This window comes from Amphiprion ocellaris, chromosome 2 (assembly GCF_022539595.1).
Source record: "Amphiprion ocellaris isolate individual 3 ecotype Okinawa chromosome 2, ASM2253959v1, whole genome shotgun sequence".
Taxonomy (NCBI): Eukaryota; Metazoa; Chordata; class Actinopteri; family Pomacentridae; genus Amphiprion; species Amphiprion ocellaris.
The window spans coordinates 18661280-18684126 of NC_072767.1; the positions used below are offsets into that span (position 1 = coordinate 18661280).

At 40.4% G+C, this 22847-nt stretch overlaps 1 protein-coding gene across 1 annotated transcript in view; it reads left to right on the forward strand.

Moving 5' to 3' along the window:
- The window catches only part of LOC111567450 (ephrin type-B receptor 1-like), a 110440-nt gene extending 92137 nt beyond the window's left edge, over nucleotides 1-18303 (forward strand). The window contains exons 17-20 of the mRNA XM_023268592.3: nucleotides 1216-1365; nucleotides 8405-8601; nucleotides 8720-8878; nucleotides 10145-18303. Coding sequence (XP_023124360.1) covers nucleotides 1216-1365; nucleotides 8405-8601; nucleotides 8720-8878; nucleotides 10145-10256 — 618 coding nt within the window. The 3' untranslated portion in view covers nucleotides 10257-18303. The remainder of the gene's footprint in view (nucleotides 1-1215; nucleotides 1366-8404; nucleotides 8602-8719; nucleotides 8879-10144) is intronic.
- Nucleotides 18304-22847: the final 4544 nt, after the last annotated feature.

Consider the following 22847-nt stretch of genomic DNA (forward strand, 5'->3'; position numbering starts at 1 on the left):
GAAAAAAAGTGTGAGTTTTCATGGAAAACATGAAATTGTCTGGGTGACCCCAAACTTTTGAACGGTAGTGTATATTTAATTGACATTTTGAATTCATGGTTGTACTACACAGACAGTCAGGTTACCACATTAGGATTCATCCTCCGAGCAAACAATGTCTGTTCAAAATTTAATAGAAATAAAATGCAGTTTTTGTCAAGATGTTTCACTCAAGTCAAAATTGTTGGACTACCTAATGGACAGAGTGGACATGGCTGTAAAGTCACATCGCTTACCAGGCTAAAAACCCATCTGTTTCAAGGGATTCGGTGACCGTCTTAAATAACTGCTTTAATATTGTTACTGTGTCCAGGAACGTGGCGGAGCTATGCGACGATCTGCGCTGGTTTTGTCTGTCTGTTAGCAACATTACTCAAAAACGGATTAATGGATTTGGATGAAATTTTCAGGGAAGGTCAGAAATGACACAAGGACAAAGTGATTAGATTTTGCCAGTGATGGGGTTTATAGTCTGGATCCACAGATTTGTTAAAGATTTCTATATCACTGCGAGATAGCGGCGCGGTGTCACTGTAACTATGACAACAAGTGAACACTATGTCAGCTGCCTGCTGATGATCACATGATTGCGATTCTACTACAATTGAACTGCTGCGGACCACGAATTATTTCAGATTTCATTCGTCGGAAATCATACAACGACTGAGCAGCCTTGGCGGAGTGCTGCGCTCTCTGAGTGCTTTTTTTGTTTTTGTTTTTTAATACATCAACCAAACATGTGGTAATACATACCCTCAACCCGGATTTCTGTCGGCAGAGGAAAGAAGCTTTTGTTTACTTACCACTTTGTCTTCATTAGAAGAGACAACAGCAGACAGATGTGGATTTATGTGTGGAGCAGTTTTTTAACTCGGGGAGAGCTGAAGAAAAGAAAAGTAGTACTATAGTAGCCTCGTGTGCTCATAATGTATAAAATCCACACAGTTGTCACCACTGTGTCTGACAAATACAACACTGTGATGACCATTAAATTAATATTCAGTCCTCACCTTTCTGTCGATGGCACGCTGTAGTATGATATATGATCTGCCTATGGCCTCTGTTTTGTATTATGATGAATATGCAAGTAGAACTAACAGGTATAAATCAAGAAATCATTTTTTCCTTCCCTCCCTTATTTCCATCCTTCTGCACTTTTTTCTTTCTTTCTTACAGGGAGGTAAAATCCCAGTGCGGTGGACGGCACCGGAGGCGATCGCCTACAGGAAATTCACGTCAGCTTCAGATGTCTGGAGTTATGGGATCGTCACCTGGGAGGTGATGTCATACGGAGAGAGACCTTACTGGGACATGAGCAACCAAGATGTAAGTCACCACCTGCTTGTGTGTGTGTCTTGTTTTGTTCTTACTGATGTCTGTGACTGTAAAAGATTGTCTTTCTGGTGTGTGGCCTGCATGCGTGTGTGTGCATGCGTGTGTGTGTGTGTGTGTGTGTGTGTGTGTGTGTGTGTGTGTGTGTGTGTGTGTGTGTGTGTGTGTGTGTGTGTGTGTGTGTGTGTGTGTGTGTGTGTGTGTGTGTGTGTGTGTGTGTGTGTGTGTGTGTGTGTTATGGGGGTTGTGCTTGTTTGTTTCCTTTGTCGTCTCTCTCAGCATGGTGTCTGCATGTCTAGGAAAACACATGGAAAATGAGGACATCAATTTAAGTGTCACATAAGTGTTTGTTCCCTGAACGTCAGACCAGAAGGCATGGAGGATTGTGTTTTCCAGCTGATATTTTTCTTCAGGGATTGTTTTGTTGTACTGACAACTTTATTCCAATTACCTCCACAGTGTGATCAATTTGCTGCAGCGTTTCTATACCTGATTTTTGTGCCCTTTGTGCTCGTATCACATTGATGTTAATAATCACTTTGAGGTTGCATTCATCCCGCTGTTTCTTAGGCAACACAATGATCACCAATTTTTAAAACGAGTAATGCACAGTTCTCTGCTATTTGTGTATTTCTGTAAATAAAACCGTCATCCCGTATTTAGGCTGAGGATTCAATGTTGCTGTTAAAACCTAAGGGGGATCAGGTGCAGTACACGAAAAAGGAGGTTCCACAAGATTGGATTGCCGACATTTTTATTTTTAGGTTTCTATTCCGAGAAGAAACGTGATACACAGATTATAGTTACTTTTGGCACTAAAACCCACTTCAAAGCACTGAGGCTCTGAAACTATATATCTCACAGCTTTGACACAGAGGAGCCTGGGAATTTCACAAGCCTCCAGTTTAGCTTGAGCGAAAACTTTAAAATGAATTTTGTTGGTGTAGAAAACCTGGCAAAGCACCACTGGCCAGCTTCAGTTGTGTTTATTACCAGGAAAATATCGTAATCAGCACTCTAAACTCCTGTTGAATAAGTATTTAGAGTTTCCTTGTCTCATTTCTCCCAGTAGATGACATTTTTCAAACCACAACTCCACTCTAGCAATGTTTTGCCTGCTGTAGACCTTGTTGTTTTCTCTCTGAGGTCAGCTGTCGCCGTGTCGAGGACTTAATCAGTGGCCCAGAGGCAAAAGTAACAAGAGGAACAAAACTAAATCACTCCCTCATTTTTGTCTACAGGTCACTATTTCCCTGTCTGCCACGTACATCACCTTAACCATCTTCTTCCCCTTATTTCACACTTTCCACACTGTCTCTTACCTCCTCCCTTAGAGCCTCTTCTCCCCCCCCACAGTTGCTCCTGAGCAACAGAAGCAGCCTATGCAGCAGTAATGGCAGAGTCAGTATGATGACAGAGACAGATTTATAATAGCACATAGTGTGTATAATGATGGGGAAAGTGTGTTACCACTATAGCTAACGAGGATCTGCGAGGGCATTAACTATGCATGAAGCTCACACCCTAAACTCACACATACTACTGACACACACACACCCAGCTAAACCGCACACAGACATGTGAGCAGACATGTGTAAAGGCACAGACACACACACACATGATTTCAAAGAACACGAAACGGTGAAATTGTCAGCGGAGCCACTGCAGGTGCTGTGTTCGACATGAATTAATCATGAAAGAGACCTGTGATGTTTCACTACACTCGCTGCTATTTTGATTGACAGCGGTGCTTAGAGTGAATTTATGCAGCACAAAGCCTGAGAAGTGTGTCGGGGTCAATTAGAGTTCACTCAGCGAGCAGACAAATCCCCGGCGCTGCATTTACAGTAGTAGAAGCACCGCATTACCTCAGCTTACCGCAAGGTATGCTCACAAGAACACTGACACGGACTTGTAACTTTAAATTTACAGGAAGCTGCGGAAAAAAATGACATTGGAGCAATATTTCATGGAATTTTATGTTTTGTTAAAGGAACAAAAGGGTAAGACCAGCTCCAAAATTCAAAACACTGCTCAGATAGGTCAGGTTTGGGCACGCAAATCACAGGCAGAGCAGGTGGAGTTAAATTGTGCTTTGCTAGGTCACTGATCAAAGCAAGGAGAGGCAGAGAAGTCCAAGGGGGCAAAAGCTTGCAGGCAAAACTCCAAAAACAGACAGAGGTCATACACTGAGGCAGTCGGGATAGCAAGAGAAAAGACTGAATCACTTTGGCTGGAAGAAAAGATAGAATACCTGGCAGTAGTGAGGCTGTAGTGCAGATAAATAAAGGAAGAAATGAGGAGCAGGTGTTTGGATTATTGTGGACGTCAAGTAATGGAGAATGGTGGGAACATACTGGAGACTACTGAGGGAATGACTGATGAAGGAGTCTGAGATGACAGCTGAGGTAGTGACTGGTGGACAAAAACAAAAAAAGAGGCAGAACACAGAAACGTACAAAAGTGGCATGTGGCATTTATTCTAATTACCTCCACATGTCCAGCGGATTTTCACTCTGATAATAAAAAAAAAATTGTCATTTTGTCTGAGAACTATTTAGTCAACAATGTAAGTAGTGGGTTAGTGAACATATTAAACAAGTAGCATCTCATGGAAATTGGGATTTAGCCTGTAAGATTCATCCATTTGTGTCAAAAGATCAAAGAAAAAGATTCTGGACTTTGGACAGAAAGTGTTGAATACTGAATATAAAGTAATATTTTCTTTAAATTGTAAGTGTAATTTTACACATCAGCCAACATGTGGTAATGCATTATTTTCTCTTGCCAAAGTTCAAAGGTAACCATTTCCACCAAGTGTTACTTCTTAAGCTCATGTGGTAGCACTTTTTAACACTTAACACTAAAAATTACAATATTTGTGGCAGTTTCTTGGCTAGGTATAGTGACTTCCTGGTATCACCACAAGCCATATTTCCCAAAATGTACTTTTATGTGCATTTTGCACTTTAAAAAAAGGCAGTCGAAATGTCAAGATGAAAAAAAAACTCCACCATTTTGCAAAAAAGTGTCAAGTTCGCTTGAGGTGGTCTTTGACTTTAAAATGAAAAAAAAACTTTCAATAGGTCGCGTTGTTACAAAATTTAACTTGCGTAATTGATCTGCAGTTTTTCTTTCTTTTGTTGTCTTAGTCTCTGGGCAGCAAAAAACATCTCCAATGTCAGCTGACATGAAAGGATAATTACAACATGATTAAAACAAAATGCCCTTCACCGCGGGAAATAACTACAACCTCCAGGCAACCCTAATGAAGTACTCACCTCCCTGCATGCAGGTGTTTCACCAAAAACAGCATCATTATCTTGAGCAAACATAATTGGTGGACCATGTTGTCGGCCCCAGTGAAGATGATTGTGTTCGTTTAAAGAAATACAAGCACTTCAGGTCATTTTTTCCCGTAACAGCAGAATGATACTGAGGTGTAGTCAGACCATTCTACACAGCGTTGTGTCACTCCTCCAGAATGGTCTGGCTATATGAGACTACATCTCAGTTAACATCTCATCTGACTGCTGGCAAGAAAGCAAATGTTCTTGCTTGACAAAATCTGAAACTATTCCTTTAAGTACAAACAGATGATTCAAAGAGTATTTTGATCCACAGCATTCCTATGAGTCATTATGCTTATTTTTTTTACAATCAAAGAAAATATGATGTCATTTCCAAGGCTACAGACATTCTGCTCTTATCAAAGTCTTCATATTTTACATGAACTGGCTGATGTCATGAGTCAGCCCTTACTATTACCAATACAAGCCATTACTAAATCTAAATGACAGTTTTTTTTCTTGCTCCATAAGATTTGTTTCCATTAGTACAGTCAGAAATTTCCATTACATTGATTTGGAACTTTCACAAAATCCTCATTTGTCACGAAGATAAACTTTAGCAATATTTATAATATTAATTTACCTGCATTTTGATCGAACCTCTAAGGAATAGTGTGCAAGGCAGCAAGAAAGATCATCGTAATTGGATGTTTGATGTGTGATAAAGGCTGCAAGAAAGATAATATCTGACAGCTGCACAAATACAGAACATGTTAGACGCTACTTCTCGAACCATCAGGACACGTCACAGTGGTAGTTTGGAAAATTACGATCATCATAATTAGAGTTTGGGAGACATTTAAAAAGTTATTGTTGCGTTCCTGGTACAGGAGGCAGAATAATTTCAGGCAATGATCACTGAACTTGAGATTTCCTTTCTTTGATTATTTTTTTAGGGTGGCAAGGCAGCTCGTTACTGACAGTGGTGAATTCTGTGATGCTCGGGATAATTACGTTTTGTACTCAAAGGTAGCTCTGCACATTTAGGACAGCCTCTGTGCAATACAAAATTCCTGCCTAAAAGTTTTCACAGAAAGACCTTGAAAGGTCTTTATCATTCTCAATACCTGCACCGGCATAATGAAATCAAAAGCTCCTCTGTGTAAAACTACCTGCCTCAACATCAGAGACTGTAGCAATGTTACTGCGGCTTAGAGATGAAGATCTGGGTATACACTGTGACTGCACACTGTGTCAGGATGAAGTTCTGAAAAGGGAATTGGATCTTCTTAACTAATGTGAGTTTTTTTTATGTGGTTTTAAATAAGAGGCAAGCTTGTTCTGTAAAAATACATCTGTCTTATCAGCTGGAATCACAAAGGAGCTGTAACAGACAAGACCCTTCTCTTCTAATCAAACATCAGTCTGCTTGCAGGAAAGGACAAATCAAAACTTTAGAGCAAAATAAATATGTGAGTGCCCCCTAAACAGCAGTGAGAGATCTGGCCTCAGAAATGGATCTTTCAGCCATTTGATATTCTGAACATCACAGACCAGCCACATGCTGTGTTCAATTTGCCAATGTCATATCATAAGATTCAATTTCTTTCAGAATATTTTCTTCCCTCTTCCATTTACATATCCCATTTATGTAAAATTGACTTGTTTAAAACATACAAAAATAGTGCTGGTATTTCTCAAATATGAAATATGCAACAGAAGTGAACAGACCCCTGTGCAATATCATTTAAATGTCAAACGATTCAAAATTGTATCACCTATCAATAGCTGCATTAGTTCTAAATTTACAAGTATAGTATTTAATCTCATAAACAATTAGGAACAGTTTTTTTTGGACAGACTAAACTGAGGGCTGCACAGTGGCTTGGTGGTTAGTGCTGTCGTCTTGCATCCCCGGTTCGTGTCCCGGCCTTCCCAGGATCTTTCTGTATGAAGTTTGCATGTTCTCCCTGTGCATGCATGGGTTTTCTCAGGTTAGCTGGTAACTCTAAATTGTCCATAGGTGTGAATGTGAGTGTGATTGTTTGTCTCTATATGTAGCCTTGTGATAGATCTGTCCAGAGTGTCTCCTGCCTTCACCCTAAGTCAGCTGGGATAGACTCCAGCCACCCCGCGACCCTGATGAGGTTTAAGCGGTGTAGAGATAATGGATGGATGGGGACTAAACTGAAAATAAAGGCACAAAAGGCACGGCTACAACAGTAATCAGAACACTAGTCAGAGCCAAAGTGACTGTCCTGCTAAGCTGACATCACCCTTAAAACAGACGGACAAGTGCTTTAGACTTAGCACAGGGGCACAGGAGTTTCTGTGGCAGCTCACACAGTGTGAAGGACGGTGGAAATTATGTTTAAGAACATGAAAAGAAGCCTGAATATTGATGAGAGCACATTCTTTGGTCAGATGAAACCAAAGTAAATTGGTTCAGCTCATATGGAGTCCAGCATGTTTGGTGGGACATTTGTCAGGACTACCACAGTGAATGCACAGTCCTGACAGGGAAGCACAGAGGTGGAGTGTGGTGATATAGAGCTGCTTCTGTGCAAAATGTGATGGAGAGATGACATTATTAGATATCACTAGAAAGCCTGTGGATATGACAAGATGACTACCAATCAACAGAAGCTTGGCAGAAAAGGAACATTCCAGCATGATAATGATCCAATGTACACTGTCAAAATCACACAAAAGGTTCTGAAGAGAAAAAAAAATTGGGGGTTAGTTGACCTGACCAAGTATTTTGTCTGATTTGAATCCAGTCGAACACCTTCGGGGCATTTCAAAGAAAAAGACAGATTTCCTCCAACTGAAAAAATGGCCTAATGAATGGTAAAATGTCTCTCCACAAGGATTAATTTGGTCATCAAAATTAAAACTGGACATATGAAGTATTGAAAAAAAGAAAAGATTAAATTCTCTGTAATGAAAGGTGTACTGACTTTTGTTACATTGTTTCATGCAGTTAGTTCAGCTCTTTAAACTTTAGATATCACTCGATCTTAAGATTCATTACTGGAGATAGTTACGGAACATGGGCTATGTGGCTATATCACAAAAAGTGGCTTTGCCTGCCGTGTTGGTGACAGCAGGCAAGACGCCCATCTGTCAGAGTCCAAAAGCTCTGCTTTTTGTTACTGCTTCAACAGAACTTTAAGTGAACTCTTTGATACCATGGAGACAGTTCCATGGTTTAATTGCTGCTCTTACTGATTATTGTTCTTACTGTTTTATGTCAGGAGAGATCAGAGTATGACATCATTTATTGGGGTAATAATAGAAAGGCTTTGGCAGTTAGACACTGGGAAACATCCCCACTGAGCGTAGTCCAAGATCAGGGTGGGAGATGGATGGATGATGGAAACTTTCATTGAGATCCATTGGACATCCAGGATTGTGAGGTTGTGATGGGGTATATGGCAGTAGTGTAAGAGTAGGAGCAAAAGGCAGAATGATAGAATCACAATGATATTTAAAGAGCTGGGACTGACTGGCTGCATCACAAAGGAATCAGAGACAGATAATGAGGGAACAGATCTGCCTTCTTGAACCTTTGCATTAGCTTCATTATAAAGATACTGATTTTACAAGCTTTAATAAGTTAGATGGGTTGATGCACAACAAATCAATAGTTCTTCACTATGTGTAGTCACTTGTGGTTATTTCTCTCTTACTTTCTAACCCCCCCTCCTTTACCCCTGCTTCCCTCCTCTGCTGTGCCCCAGGTGATAAATGCCATAGAGCAGGATTTCAGGCTGCCAGCTCCCATGGACTGTCCAGTCGTGCTGCACCAACTGATGCTGGACTGCTGGCAGAAAGACAGGAACGCTCGGCCAAAGTTCCCTGATATTGTCAGCATGTTGGATAAAATGATACGCAACCCTGCATCTCTCAAAGCCGGCACCAACAATCTGCCCCCTGGGTGAGCACAGATACAAACTCATTTACATACACAAACACACTCTCCCTGTCTCATGCCTCTATTTCGACGATCTGGTTGTTTTTCTAACTCCTTATTCCCCTGTATCTGCTCTCTGCAGCCCTCCCCACCACCCCTTGTTAGACCGTGGAGCTCCAGACCTGAGCAGGGTGAGTTCAGTGGAGGACTGGCTGGCTGCACTCAAGATGACCCAGTATAGAGACTCCTTCCTGGGCTCAGGCTTCACCTCTTTGCCGCTCGTCACACAAATCACAGCCGAGTAGGTTTACCCATTACACTGCCTCTATTTTTGTCTGTCTGCCACTCTCTGCCTGCGTCTCACACTGCCTTGGCTGCCAAGTCGGCGTCTTGTTAGTTGGACGACTGGCAGGGCAGCTGGTTGGCTGACTGGAGGTTCATGTGAACACTAGTCTGTCTCTCCATATGGCTCGCTTCCTTCCTCTTTTCATCCATTCATAATGGTTAAATACTGTTCCAAGTGTCGTTACAGAACATCAATTTATCACTGTCAAATAAACAGCAATCTGTCACTGTGAGAACTACTGCAAGTTTTAGTTTAGTTTAGGTTAGTTAATAATGAATGTACTTTAGGTGTGCATTTTGTCATTAGCTGTTAGAATGGCTTGATCATTTTTTCCTGCCTAAATGAGCTGGTAACAAAGGCAATGATGAGAGAGGTTTGTGATATGTGCTTCAGTTCTGCTCTACAGCTGCTGCCTCTGCCCTCTGTAATCTTGTGTCAGGGAAGCGTCCACCAGAGGTTCCTGCTATTACCTTTGACCAAAGGCAGGATCGTGGAGCTGGTCCCACTTTGACTGCCCTCTGCTCCTAAAATAGTTAGAATGGGTCAAATGCAGGGGGTAAATTTCACCAAAGGGATTAATTAAATGTGTTTTAACAGAATCACAGTGTGAAGAAGGCATAAAGGTGTATGAACACTTTTCATGCAGAAATGGAATGAACTCAGGGAAAAATGGATGGAAAACCAAAGTGAAGTCACTCTGCTTGGGTCTTTATATTGTTATGTTTGGTCCTCTTTTATTTGAAAATATTCACCCATGTTGCAGACCTGTAGCAACATATAAAGCAATACATGTGACATTACTTGGGCTGTGTGGGTATTTATTTTTTGCGATGGTTAAAAGCAAATATGCTGCATTTAGTTCCACTGCTTCTTTTTTGTTAAGTGGAAAACGTATGAAGGCATCTTGATTCCAAAAGCAATTTCTCCTTAAGAGACAATATACCTGTAATTAGAATAAGAAATTTTAAAAGCTGAGAGTTCTATGAAATATGTTTCTCCCTTTAGTTAAACACAGACTATTACCTTGTCATTATTTTGTCAAACCAGTCAAAAACAGAGCCTACTGCATGTTCATGCTGAGCTAATTTAGCCCTGCCACTTTCCCTGTTCCATTTCAAGTGCTGGTTATTATTAACACAATAATGATTTACTGGTGTAAACTCCTACACACAGCACCTTCAATAATAAACATGTTGATATCTGTGTCTGTGTGTTTCACAGAGATCTGCAGAGGATCGGGGTGTCTCTTGCTGGACACCAGAAGAAAATCCTGACCAGCGTGCAGTCAATGAGGCACCAGGCCGACGACCAGTCTCCTACTGAATCTGTGTAGCTGCACAGGGGAGTCATACCGTACGAAATATTTGACCTGTGTGCAGTCTGTGGACTAACAGGCTTTCATCTTACACTTCTCTTTTACTCTCATACACTAAAGGTTGCTGCTTTTGGAAATCTCTACTACTTTACATGCTTTTAAGCAATCATTGTGGCCATTTGTGTGTCTGCATGGCCAGATTCTGGACACTGGACAGACTTTTCTCATGTCATTTATCTTCCAAAATCGAAATGTCCCCCCGAAGAAACTCCATGTACAGGTGTGATGTGTTACACAGAGTGAAAACAAAAAAAAAGTGACACTGTGGAAAAATACAAAACTAGTGTCTGACCTTAAGGAGCTACAATCACCAGTCCCCATGTCCCACTCACCAAAATCTGACAGCATCCGTCACTGACGTCTACAAATCATTTCTACCTAGCAGACTGACTGAAGAAAGACATGGTGTGTTTTTTTATGTAAAGCTTAATCACAGAAACACACTCCTGTGAAGAGGAAACAGGCTGAGTAGACATTTATGTGAAAACTGGACCAAAAGCCTGACGAAAGGTCTTTAAAACTGTGTTCCTGGAAACAAGACCTGCAGGCCTTGTTATCTGCAGCATGTTGGGCTGAGAAAGCTTCAGTGCACTGGGGAAAATTGCCACCATTTGAATCCGGACAGGAGCCAACAATTTTAAATGAGACCTTTCTGAATCTATCTTCATATTGAAGAGTCTGTACATATTAAGATATGGGATGTTTATTTCCTCTTTGCTCACTTGCTTTCACTTTTGCCAACAGTCAATGTCACTGGAGTATTTGTAACTTCTCAATGATTATCTCCCTCAACTGACTCATCACTGCAACAAACTTGGAAGTGCTGTGGACTGCAGACAAAAAAAAAAAAAAAAAAAAGGTTTCACAGTTCTATTTTTTGTACTTTCCATGTGGCCATGAAAAGATAAACTCTTCCTCACAGACAGCTAGCAAGGCCTGGCCTACTTAAAGTACTTAATTCAGAGAGAACTCTTAATGGATGATGTTTTACAATCAGCATAAATGCCCTCTGAGTAAAGGCAATTACAGATCAGAAAATAGCAAGAGAATGAGATAAAGAATTATTAAACCATAGCAGTGTCCCTTCCAAGCGAGGAAGCAAAGCAACCACATGCTTTGAGGTACAGAAGAAGAAATGAGCTGAAGAGACTGCAGGTATTGAGTCATTACCAGCTATTGAGACGCACCTGTTGTGATGCAGTGCAGTGGCCAGATAATCTCTAAAGACAGAAAAGGTGTTGTCATCCAATGTTCTTGTGATTTGGCTGCAAATCCTAAAGCTGACTGCCAGTCAGGCATTAATACAATGCATGAAGCAAGCAGAAATCCAACGCTCGTGTTCTGTCCACGCATGGAACAAATCTCATTTCTGTCTAAACTGTATGGCTGCCGTCCAGATGGCAATCATCACTGTACAGCAGCAGCGAGGCAGGGCCCTTTGTATTCATTCAGTTTTTAATTCGTTGGCTGCCGGACATGTCATTGTTGTCAGAGTCTGTTTTGACAGTCTCATTTCCCGATTGACATCTCTGATTAATATTGTTGTGTCAGCTAGCAGATGAAATGACATAAAGTGACCTATCCATGCAGTCATCTGTGGACAGTAACCTTTTGCGTAACACACATTTACAGGATTGATTTCTGACATGTCCAACAAGAAAAGACAGTAAACGCATTAGGGTCAAGAAGGAAATTGGCAGCTTATTTGTCATGCTTTAGTGCTTAATGGGATGTTTGACTCTCAAAATATGATATCTAGAAGGCCAGATCTCTCTCACACTGGTGTAGAGGCACTGGGAGATCTCTTTTATCTCAGAGCTGAGCCGATTACCAGCTGTGAAACAACAGCGGCCTGCTCTGCCTTCAGCCCAGACCTCTGGTCACGCGTGTGCAACCCCATCCCAAGGATTACCAGTCAGTAGCTCTGATTGGATGTTATGATTTTATTTGTCATCTGCTGCGAGCCCGGCTCACCATGATAGAAGTGACAGTGTTTAGTTGTTTGCTTTCAACACATTTTACTGCTGCACGTCTGTGACGCGTCCCACAAAACGCTGTTTGTGTTTGCCTCGCACCACTGCTGGGACGCCCCAAAGTCTGTTATTTATGAACATTGTGACATTGCGGCTGTTTTAAACCTCCAAACATTTCAGTTTCCGCTTTTTCCGCCGAAACTCTGCTCCGACGGCGGGACCGCAATTGCATTTGTTGCCAGGCAACGGCAGCTTATTGAACATTTTATCAGGAAGTATTGAGATCAACTGGGAGCGTGTCAGTGGTTCACAGGCATAATTCGTTGTAAATAGATGCCTCTGGAAAAACAGTTTCAGCGCTGGCCCGGGGGTTTAATAAAGAGTGAGACGACTAGTGTGCCTAAAAGCTCATATTGAATGCCACCTAAAAAATGTCATGAAGAAGAAATGAAAGCTGTCAACACAGACAGGCATCTGAATGCGTTGTAACATCTGTGGCTAAGTGTGATGTGTCTATTCTTTCCTTCCCTTTTTTTGTCTTCTATTTAACAAGTTAGATGCGAGCTTTCAGAGGCATTTCACATATTACTGTGTCAGTGTTTGTGAAAAAAACAATGAAGGCATCATTGAGCTGCAACACGTCTTGTGTTTATATTGTGACGTGTCCTGGTTTGAGCACAGTCACCACATAGAGGGTATCTCAGGAACACGAGGGATGTGAGTTTTGTCCACATCGCTGCATAAAATGGGATATTTTATTGGTAAATCCTGCACTATATAAAGATTAATCCAAGATGAAGTGCTTTAAGAGTTCATAGAGAGAGCTGGTTTTGATGTTAGTTTTCTGAAGTACCTTTTAAAAGTTAAATCCACCCTTAAGCTGTTCCCTAAAAAGAGGAGAGATGTGTGTTTGTGTGTAAACAACACTGAAGTCAGAGTTAAAACACTGTCTGATTAAATCTGCGCTGAATATCTGGCCAAATATTCTAGTTCAGGGCTAAACTACATTTTTAATCCTTTTTATTGATGGAGGGGAGTTTTAACGCCAAGCTTTTTAAATGTTCCGCATTTTTTCCTTTTTCATTTTTTTGATGAAAGGACTCAGGTTGAAAGGAATCACCGAGCCTCCAGTGAAAGTTCATCCTTGACTTTCTTTAGGGACTTTTGTATTTTACTGTTTTATGCACAGCAGTGTGGAAACAAAACCACTAAAATATGATGGCGAAATAAATGGAAAAATCTCCCACTCACTGTCAACTTTGTATTAGTAGAATTTTTAGAGATAAAATGCTTCTCTCAGACAGTAGCTGTGTCCCAGTTCCAAACTGCTGCTGGTGAGTTCACACTGGAAAAGTGACAAAAGATAATATTCTGTAAAAGTCAGCATGTGTGCACAAAGGAAATGAAGAGAGGGCTGTATATTCTTCTAACCAATCATGGGTGGTGGTGAAGTACTTTTGTGAACACTGCAGAAAAAAAAATAGAACTATGATGGACTCTGTTTTGACATGAAGTTTAATTAATGCTGAGATTTGAAAGTCCCAGTTTGTTTGGGATAAATTAGTACATTTCTGTGAGTGTGAAACAGTTAAAGGTGCCCTGTGGATACATTTCCTTCCTCTTGAAACATTTGTACAACCATTTATAACATTTTAAATGCCGCTTCGTGTACATGCATGTTTAATAGCAGCACTTTTCATCAGTGTGGTGCTGGCGAAATATGAATGAACAAATCTTTGACTTGCACCAAGTCTACGCTGCTACTCGCTGCCTCGTCACATACAGACACTTCTCCCACTCAGCTTCTATATGTTACCAGACTCACTGGCAGCTATAATGCATGAATGGATATGTGCATATTACATACTCATTTGAGTTCTTTGGGACAAAAATTTAGCTTGTTTACAGCAGTGCAGATGGTGAAATGTTTTCCTCTCTGTGTGTGCTGTAGATGTATGTGTGACTTGGCTGTTCAGTAGTACAAATGTGTGGCAAGCCATTTTAACATTGAATAGCTGAGTTTGTCTGTCCAAAATTTAAATTACAGATATCAAGAACAGGGCTGCACAGTGGCTCGGTGGTTAGTACCGTTGCCTTGCAGCTAAAAGATCCCCAGTTCGTGTCCTGGCTTGGAATCTTTCTGCATGGAGTTTGCATGTTCTCCCTGTGCATGTGTAGGTTTTTTGAAGATACTCCGGCTTCCTCCCACAGTCCAAAAACATGCTGAGGTTAATTGATTATTCTAAATTGTCCATAGGTGTGAATGTGAGTGTGATTGTTTGGCTCTATATGTAGTCCTGTGATAGACTGGTGACCTGTCTAGGGTGTCCCCTGCCTTCACCATAAGTCAGCTGGGATAGACTCCAGCCCCCCCATGACCCTAATGAGGAGTAAGCGGTATATAGATGATGGATGGATGGATGGATATCAAAAGCAGTCATTTTGACTAACTGTAGTCAGACTGACTACTCACTTTTATTTAAAATATCAGTAATGTCTTTCTGACTCATCAAAAAGACAGTTGCAGAAATCTCAAACCTCATTAAGGTTAGTTAGTTGAGATTTACTAGACTTTTGGCCTCAGACTGCTCTTACATGGTGATAAAATTGCTTGCTATATGTTGTTTTGTTGCAGTGCCATAGTATGTTTGAAAAACAAGCTACCTCCCATGCCGTAGCTTCTGACGTGATTAGAGATATCTGCAATGTCATCTCTACCAGTGAAAACTCTAAATGTTTGTAGTTTCATTGTGAGTAGTCAGAATTTTAGTTTGAGATTTGAATTAATCAAGATCTAATTTAAGATATCTTCAAAGGGCAATGCAGATATATTAAATAGGAAACAGGACTAGTTAGAATTAAGCTGTAGATATCTGAAAATGGACATGCAACTAATCAGAATATATCTATTGTTTGTCCTGGTAAGAATGATGATGTTGGTATCTGAAATGTTCTTTTTGACTGGGAAGAACTGAGACACAGATAACAGTAATACATGTCCAGTTTAGCCATTGTATGTTAAAATGACTTGGCATGCAGAATCAGTTTACGGTTTGAACATGTATGGCCTTGATATTATAACTTGACATTGTGTAACACAGAGTAGCTTCACAGTGAGCTGGTATGCTGAGCTACAGCGACTGGGGAGGGATGTGTAGAAACAGAGTGGGAGACTTACTGGGGATTATGTTCATAGAAAACAAACTTCTAATTATGTTACTTTGATACAGAGACATGGAGTTTTCAAGGGGTTAAATCAATGACCAGAGAGTGATTTTAATGGCCGTTTTTAATGCCTACAGTGGTGTAATTATTGCTTTGCATATTGACTTGCTCCAGTGCAGAGATGCAATGTAACACTTGAACTTTCTGTTGTATTTGTTGTTTTTTTGCATATCACTGCCAGCTGGAATAATATTAAACCACTGGCATGAATGTAAATCCCATCACCCACATGCATTTGTGTTTCTGTGTGCAAAAAAGCAGGAAGCCTCTCACGAAAACATAAATTCATCGAGCTAGCGAGGTAAAAAAAAAAGAAAAAAAAAGAAAACCAGAAGGAAAAAAAAAACTCCACAGGGTCCCTTTTATGTGTTGATTCTTTTCGCATACCAAGTAGAAAAATGTGGATTTGGAACACAGCTATTGTTGTGTGGTGAAGGTAAAGAGAAGAGCCATCCTTGAATATCCTTCAGGTTTTCTCTGTTTGTGATGCTTGTGATTATTTAGGACATTATTTGGATATTGCATGGTACTTTTGTGTTGCGTGTGAACTCGCTGCTCTGTATATACAAACAGTATCCGACCGGTTTGTGAACGTGAGTGTGTATCTGTGCCCGCAGCCTATCTCGTTTGTAAGAACTCAATATTTTATGCAGCTGCAGCGCCTTCTGTTCTGCTGGGATTATTGTCAATGGAGACGATGATGATGACTCCCAGTTCATTTCTGAACGGCAGTACAAATGGCAGCTGCAGACAAAAGCCCTCGCTCTGTGATTCTGAGGGACTGACACCAAAACCTAACATTTACTGCAGATGTTTCAGACTCTGCTGTAGCTGTGCTGGAAATATATCAACAGGTGTCACATTTTATTTGGCCAGTTAGGCAGAGAAATGGGAAAAACACAGACTTCTAAACAACAAAACAGACATTGCAAGGTGAGTCTCCTCTAAGTGCTTCAGGGTGGATTTATCTTTTAATTGCAGTTATTTTCTGGAAAGCTCGGTCAGACTCGGCTGCTTTTCTCGTCTGCTTCGGCTCCGGTGTAATAGATGCTGTAGGTGAGGCTGAAGATGAGAGCAGGCGAGTTATGAAGAGAGAGAAAAAAGTGAAAGGGTAGAGGTAATAGAAGGGGCAAGAAGAGAAGAGGAGGATAACAGGAGAAGAGAGAAGCAGGAGGGGTGGAGGAGCTGGGAAGCAAAGCTCGACTCTTGTTTGAATAAAAATGAGGCTGGGTGTGGAGAGATTACTCTTTCTCTTTTTGTCTCTCTCTCTCTCTGTCTCTGCTCTACCCTTCTTCTCCTAATGCCCACAACCTCTCTGAACAGCTCACTCTGCTTCCAGTCCACATTTCCACTGTCTCCTTTGACTAACGGTTTTAAGGCAAGCAGTCGTTCTATTTTAGATGCTCTTCTCCTGCAGACATTTTGAACTTGCATCTCCTAAGGATATATTGGCACGTATCTTTTACACAAAAGCCCCTGCAGGATATTGTTGAGTATTTATGCCAAAACTGTGAAAGTAATGTTCTTTTCTACCTGCTTCGCTCCATGGGTGGAGTCTATCAGAGGTTCATCAAGCTAACCTGAACTGACACAGTCTGTCTGCACACAGTGTAAACGCAGGAAAGTCTTTTTAAATTTTTTGGTCAGTTGGCTGCTGAATTTCTCGACTCCTGATAACTTGCTTGCTTTGAGATTTTGTACAGAGATTTATGGTCCCAAGAATGCAAAGCCTGCTGACTTTAGTGGTCCCCAGACTTGTCTTCAAACCCTACCATGATGCTGATGTCTCCATTTTTTTAATAGGAACTCATCTACAGTTATTGCATGACTGGCACAAAATCGGTTCACGTTTCCTTCAGGATGAACTGAAATGACTCTGCTGATCCCTTTTCAGTTTCATCACTTTGCCCTGTGATTGAAATTGTAATTTTGACAAACACTTTCATGACCAAAAACCAGCCAAACTACTGTCAGTACATCAGCCTCCGCTGTCTAATTAAATGTCAGCATGCTAATTCAGCAAAGGAACAGTGAAGATGGTAAACATTATACCTGATCAGCGTGTTAGCATCATTACTGTGAGCAATATTTGCATGCTGACATTAGCATTTAGCTCAAAACACAGCTGGGATTGAGAACAGCCTCACAGAGTCACAATTCTGACTGTAGACTTTTAATCATACTTCCATCTCTGAAGGCTTTGACATCTGCAAAGAATCAAACAAGTATTGTTATCAGGATCCCAAAACTGTGAACACAAAAATGTTCTGGCCAAATGTAGAAATAATTGCTTTACAATTTACAAGTTTTTGAGCTTTGTGATCTCATTTTATGGGGAAAATGTTTCATCAAACTAACCTAAACTGAAACAGTCTGACTGTACACACTCTGAAGAAATTTGACTTCTTTTTTTTAATACATGTTAATTTATTTTTATTCTAATTGCTTGCCATACTTTTTAGTATGTATGTATACTGTACGGTTTCTCTTGAAAAAAGAAAAAACAGCTCAATAATCGGCTGTAGTCTGCCTTTCTCTGTTTACCTACAATACTGTTATAGGTGTTGCTGCTCATATAGTCAGAGCATCCCACTGTAATGTATTATAATACTGTAATATAATGTGAGTATGCGCACGCTTGTGCATCTTTGTGTGTTTGTGCGCGTGTGTGGGTGTGATATGTGTGTGTGCGGTGTTCAGTGTACAGTAAAATGTTTGTACATCGTGCGTGAGTTTGTAGTTGTAAACTTTCAGAATCTTACATTTACAATGCACTGTTTGTCAATAAAGAAGACAAATCAAACCGATCGGTTTTTGGTAATCAATGAACTTTCGAGGTCAAGATCATGGTTTGACAAAAGGAAAGTGAATGGTATTCAATATATCTTTGATTTTAAGATATGAAGAGAAAGAAGGAGGTAGTTGCTAATATTACGCTTCTTAAAGATACAGTTAGATATTTTTCGACTGAAGTGGTCACTATTTTGAGAACATTTGGGATGAGAAGATCAATACATCTGCAATACATCTTAGCATAAAGACTGACAACAGTTGCCTCTAAACTTTAAAAAAAAACAACTAGCATCTCTACATCACACTGTCTGACATTTCATTTTCTGAATTCCTATAGAAATCAAAATTAAACTTATAGTTCTGTACATGAGGTCAGTTTTACAGCTTGCAGTCAAATTCATGTGTTTAGCAAACTTATCAGCTAGAAATAACACACAAGGGACTGAAAAACACAATCTGAAATCCATCCATCCATCCATCCATTATCCATACACCACTTAATCCTCATTAGGGTCACGGGGGGGTTGGAGTCTATCCCAGCTGACTTTGGGTGAAGGCAGGGGACACCCTGGACAGGTCACCAGTCTATCACAGGGATACATATAGAGACAGACAGTCACACCCACATTCACACCTACGGACAATTTAGAATCGTCAATTAACCTCAGCATGTTTTTGGACTGTGGGAGGAAACCAGAGAACCCAGAGAAAACCCACACATGCACAGGGAGAACATGCAAACTCCATGCAGAAAGATCCCAGGAAGGCAGGGCATCTTCTAGCTGCAAAGCAAAAGTGCTAACCACAAAAGCCACTGTTCTGCTGCAACTTAAAATCAAGGCAGTTAAATTACAAACCGAAGTTCAGTATGCAGGTAATCAGTCAGCAGATCAGGCAGAAGTATTCAAAAAACTCAAGCAACAGCAGAGACAAACTCTGAAACTGGGCCAGGTACAAGGAAAACAGCTGGAAAACTTGACACGGAGGTACAAAGATGAACAAGCACAAGAGGAAGGAAGCACAATATTGATGGACTCTATTTAAACTGGGAAGCTGGAAGTTCCCAGTCGGAAATTCCAACTGGAACACCTCCTGCAGCGGCATTTTCAACTTGAAAAGTCGGAAGAATCTTATCAACCCCGACCTCAAAAACCACAATGGCTGCTTTAGTGATACACTGTTTATTAGCACTTTGGTCTTATTTGTGTATCATTAAATGAGTTGTACACATAGTATTGTCCAACTTCTACCTGTGGACGGTGTTTATATGTGGAAAACACAATGTCATGTGTTGCTGTTTTCTGGTATTGTGAACAATTACCAACCTGAAACAAAGGTTTTTCTGGAGGTGCGCGTTTTGGTGTCCCAACTTGTAATGAAGCACGATCAGTTCAAGTGTCAGTCCCAGCTCTGGCCTCTGGGGTAAAAAGGCTAAGAAGTTTCAAAGGACTGTAGACTGCATTTAAAAGAAGGACGTAGTCTCCAGGTTTGAAAATTAACCGCAATGTGCAAGTAACTTAAACCAGAATTCCTTCTAATGACCAGCAGGGGGCGACTTCCCTGGCTGCTCAAGAAGCCTGATTGTATGGAAGTCTATGAGCAAAAGCCCCGACTTATAAATGTGTTTTTTACCTCAGTAAAAGTAGCATTGTGCTGTGTTTTAAGAGTGTTGCATTGCCTGCTCCTCATTTGCATAAAGTTGACATATGACGGTACTTTATGTAAACCAGAAGCCTACAGCTGCTGATCAAACATCTGGAAACTCCAAAAAAAAAATTGCAACTAGCCATCATTGATCTAAAACAAAGACAGATTTGGCAGCAGCATGGCTTCTTTCTTACCTCAAATGTTTTGAGAAACACATTTTAGTCAACTGTTTTCATAACAGTTGTCAATCTGGTTTGAAATCGAGGAGCAGACAGCTCACGAGGGAAGCGTTGATTAAACCAGCGTTCGTTACAGCCAATGTTTGTGCTGCTGCAGGAGGGTGAATCCTGTCTGTCAATCATCTGTCATGACACTGCCTAGTTGTACACCTGTCAAGCATCCAATGTTGGGAGGCGGTGTGACTACTCACATTGAAAAAGGGTCCCTGCTGACAATGATTTCTTCTATTTTCATGGCAATTGCTCAAATTTACGTGATTTAGAATTTGTGACGTGTCAAGAGTCTAGTCTAAAGAGAGTCTGACTTCCATTAAGTCCAGTCTATTCTCTGCTGTGTGTAAGTGATTTGTGCTGCAAGGTTTTTTTTAAGCAGCACCACTTTCTGAAATCCCAAACAAATCTATTTCAACTTCTTTATGCCTTTGGTTATGACAATTTGTTCATAATAGGTCTTTCTGTGATAATGATATCATGGAGTAATCTCCATATCTTGTCACCTTCATCACCACTTCACTGCTTTTCTACATATTGAGTTTTAATAAGGAGATTTTTTTTTTTTTTTTTTTTTTTTTTTTTTTAAAGGAAAAATGGTGAATGTTTCAGTTATCACTGACTGCGGAACCCCAAAAAAGCAAGGAATGATGGGGCATAGCAACTGAACTAGTGGACATTTTTCAAATGAAGTCTACAGAGGACACAGCCCCCAATAATGATAATGTAATTTACTCAATAGTCTTTGTTAAATGTTCTGTACTGGAGGCAGCATTCAGGCTAAATTTACCTGCTATAATGTATGATGCATTTTACAGTGGATTACAGAAGACAACAGCATTCTGAAAGCTAATAAAAAAAGGTAATAAAACTCCATAATGAGTTCCTCTTTTACACCAGCAGACTAAATTAATCATTCATGAGAGCGAGAGACACTTATTTTAATGTGTGAATAACTCATGTTTTTGACTGTAACTCTTTGTTGATAAATGGCAAAGTTTACAACCTGTGAAGATGAGTTTGAATGATACAATGTGATTCTCCTCAGAGTGTTAGAGGCTTTTAATGCTGCTGAGCTGACAAAATTTTTTAAAAAGGGGGGTAAATTGAATCCCATTTGAAGCCAGATTCCCTAATAAAGGAAAGCTATTACCTGACAGCCTGTGGAGTCGGCTGCAGTGTATCATTCAGAGCACTGAGAGTCCCATCAATTCATATGAAACAGATTAACACAGGAACTATTGCACATTGCTAATGAGTGACATGAATACACAGCAGGAATGTAATTGACATAAACCTGTTAACTGTAGCTAAGTGATGGAAAATGAGATTTGATTACAATGAAATGTGTCTTGAGACTAAGTTGTAATGAATAAATTCACCATGTATATAAATTCCCCTAAAAAATCAAGCTAAATGTTCATACTATGAATCAGCTCCTATGTATGAACCTTTTCCTTGTAGTGAGCAACACTGTGGTATTGTGTTGTTATGGAACATTGAGCCTGGTGTTGAATTCTTGGAATCTATTTCCAATCTGTTTCCCTTATTCTTGAAAATATAACAGCAAAAAAAAAAAAAAACAACTGCATTCTCAGCATGATTCAAGCAAGCTGATACATTCACAACTGTATATCCAGTAGTGGAAAAAAGTTTCACCCTTTTTCATTTTAATCTCAAATATCTTCATGAAATATTTGTGGAAAAATCTGTTTTGTGTCTCAAAAGGTGTGGCTGCATTAGACAGACACAAACACAAATTTTATATATATATATTTTGTTTATTGTTTACAAGAAAAAACTAACAAAACTAATTTCTTGACAGTTTCAGTCTGTCAGTTCTCAACATTGTCATTATCAAAGTCAACAAATAACAGAGAATGTGTTCAAAACTGAACAACAAATAAATAAACCATCACATCATCAAATTAATATTTAGTAGTCCTGCCATTAGCATGCAGTAGAGCTGTAATCCTGCCTGGGATTTTCCCCACCAGCCTTTCACACTGTTGAGGGGTAATCTGGTCCCTTTCTTCTTGAATTACTGCTTTTAATTCTTCTAAATTCTTTGGTTTAACGCTTTGAAACAGACCTTTTGATAATCCACCACATATTTTCAATGGTTCTCATGTTCGGGGATTGAGCTGGCCACACTAAGACCTGGATGCTGTGCTCCTGCAGCCAAGTTCTACTGGTCCTGGATGTGTTCAAGGAGCATTATTCTGCTGAAACCTCCAGTTTTGACCTCGACGGAGCAGTGCACGTGAAGAAGGGAACATGTGGGTTTGGAGAATGGCACAATGCTTGGCAGAGTTCAGTGTGCCATCACAGACAGTGAGATGACAGCACTCATGCATCCCCGAGCCATGATACTGCCTCCACTGTGCTTGACAGTAGGTACTGTACATGCTGGAGATAATGCTTCTCCTGGCCTTCTGCGTAGCCTCACATTAGCAGGAGGAAGATAAAGCTGGAAGCTGGACTCATCTGACCATAAAATCTTCTTCCAGTTCCTGGCTGTCCATTGCTTGTGTGCTTGGGTCCAACAACGGCAGGTTAACCTCTGTCTCTCATTGATCAGGGGCTTCTTGACAGCCTTGTAGGACCTGAAGCCATGATCTAAAAGTCAGCCACATACAGTGCATGTGGAACACTGGACACCAGTTTGGTTTGACCACTGC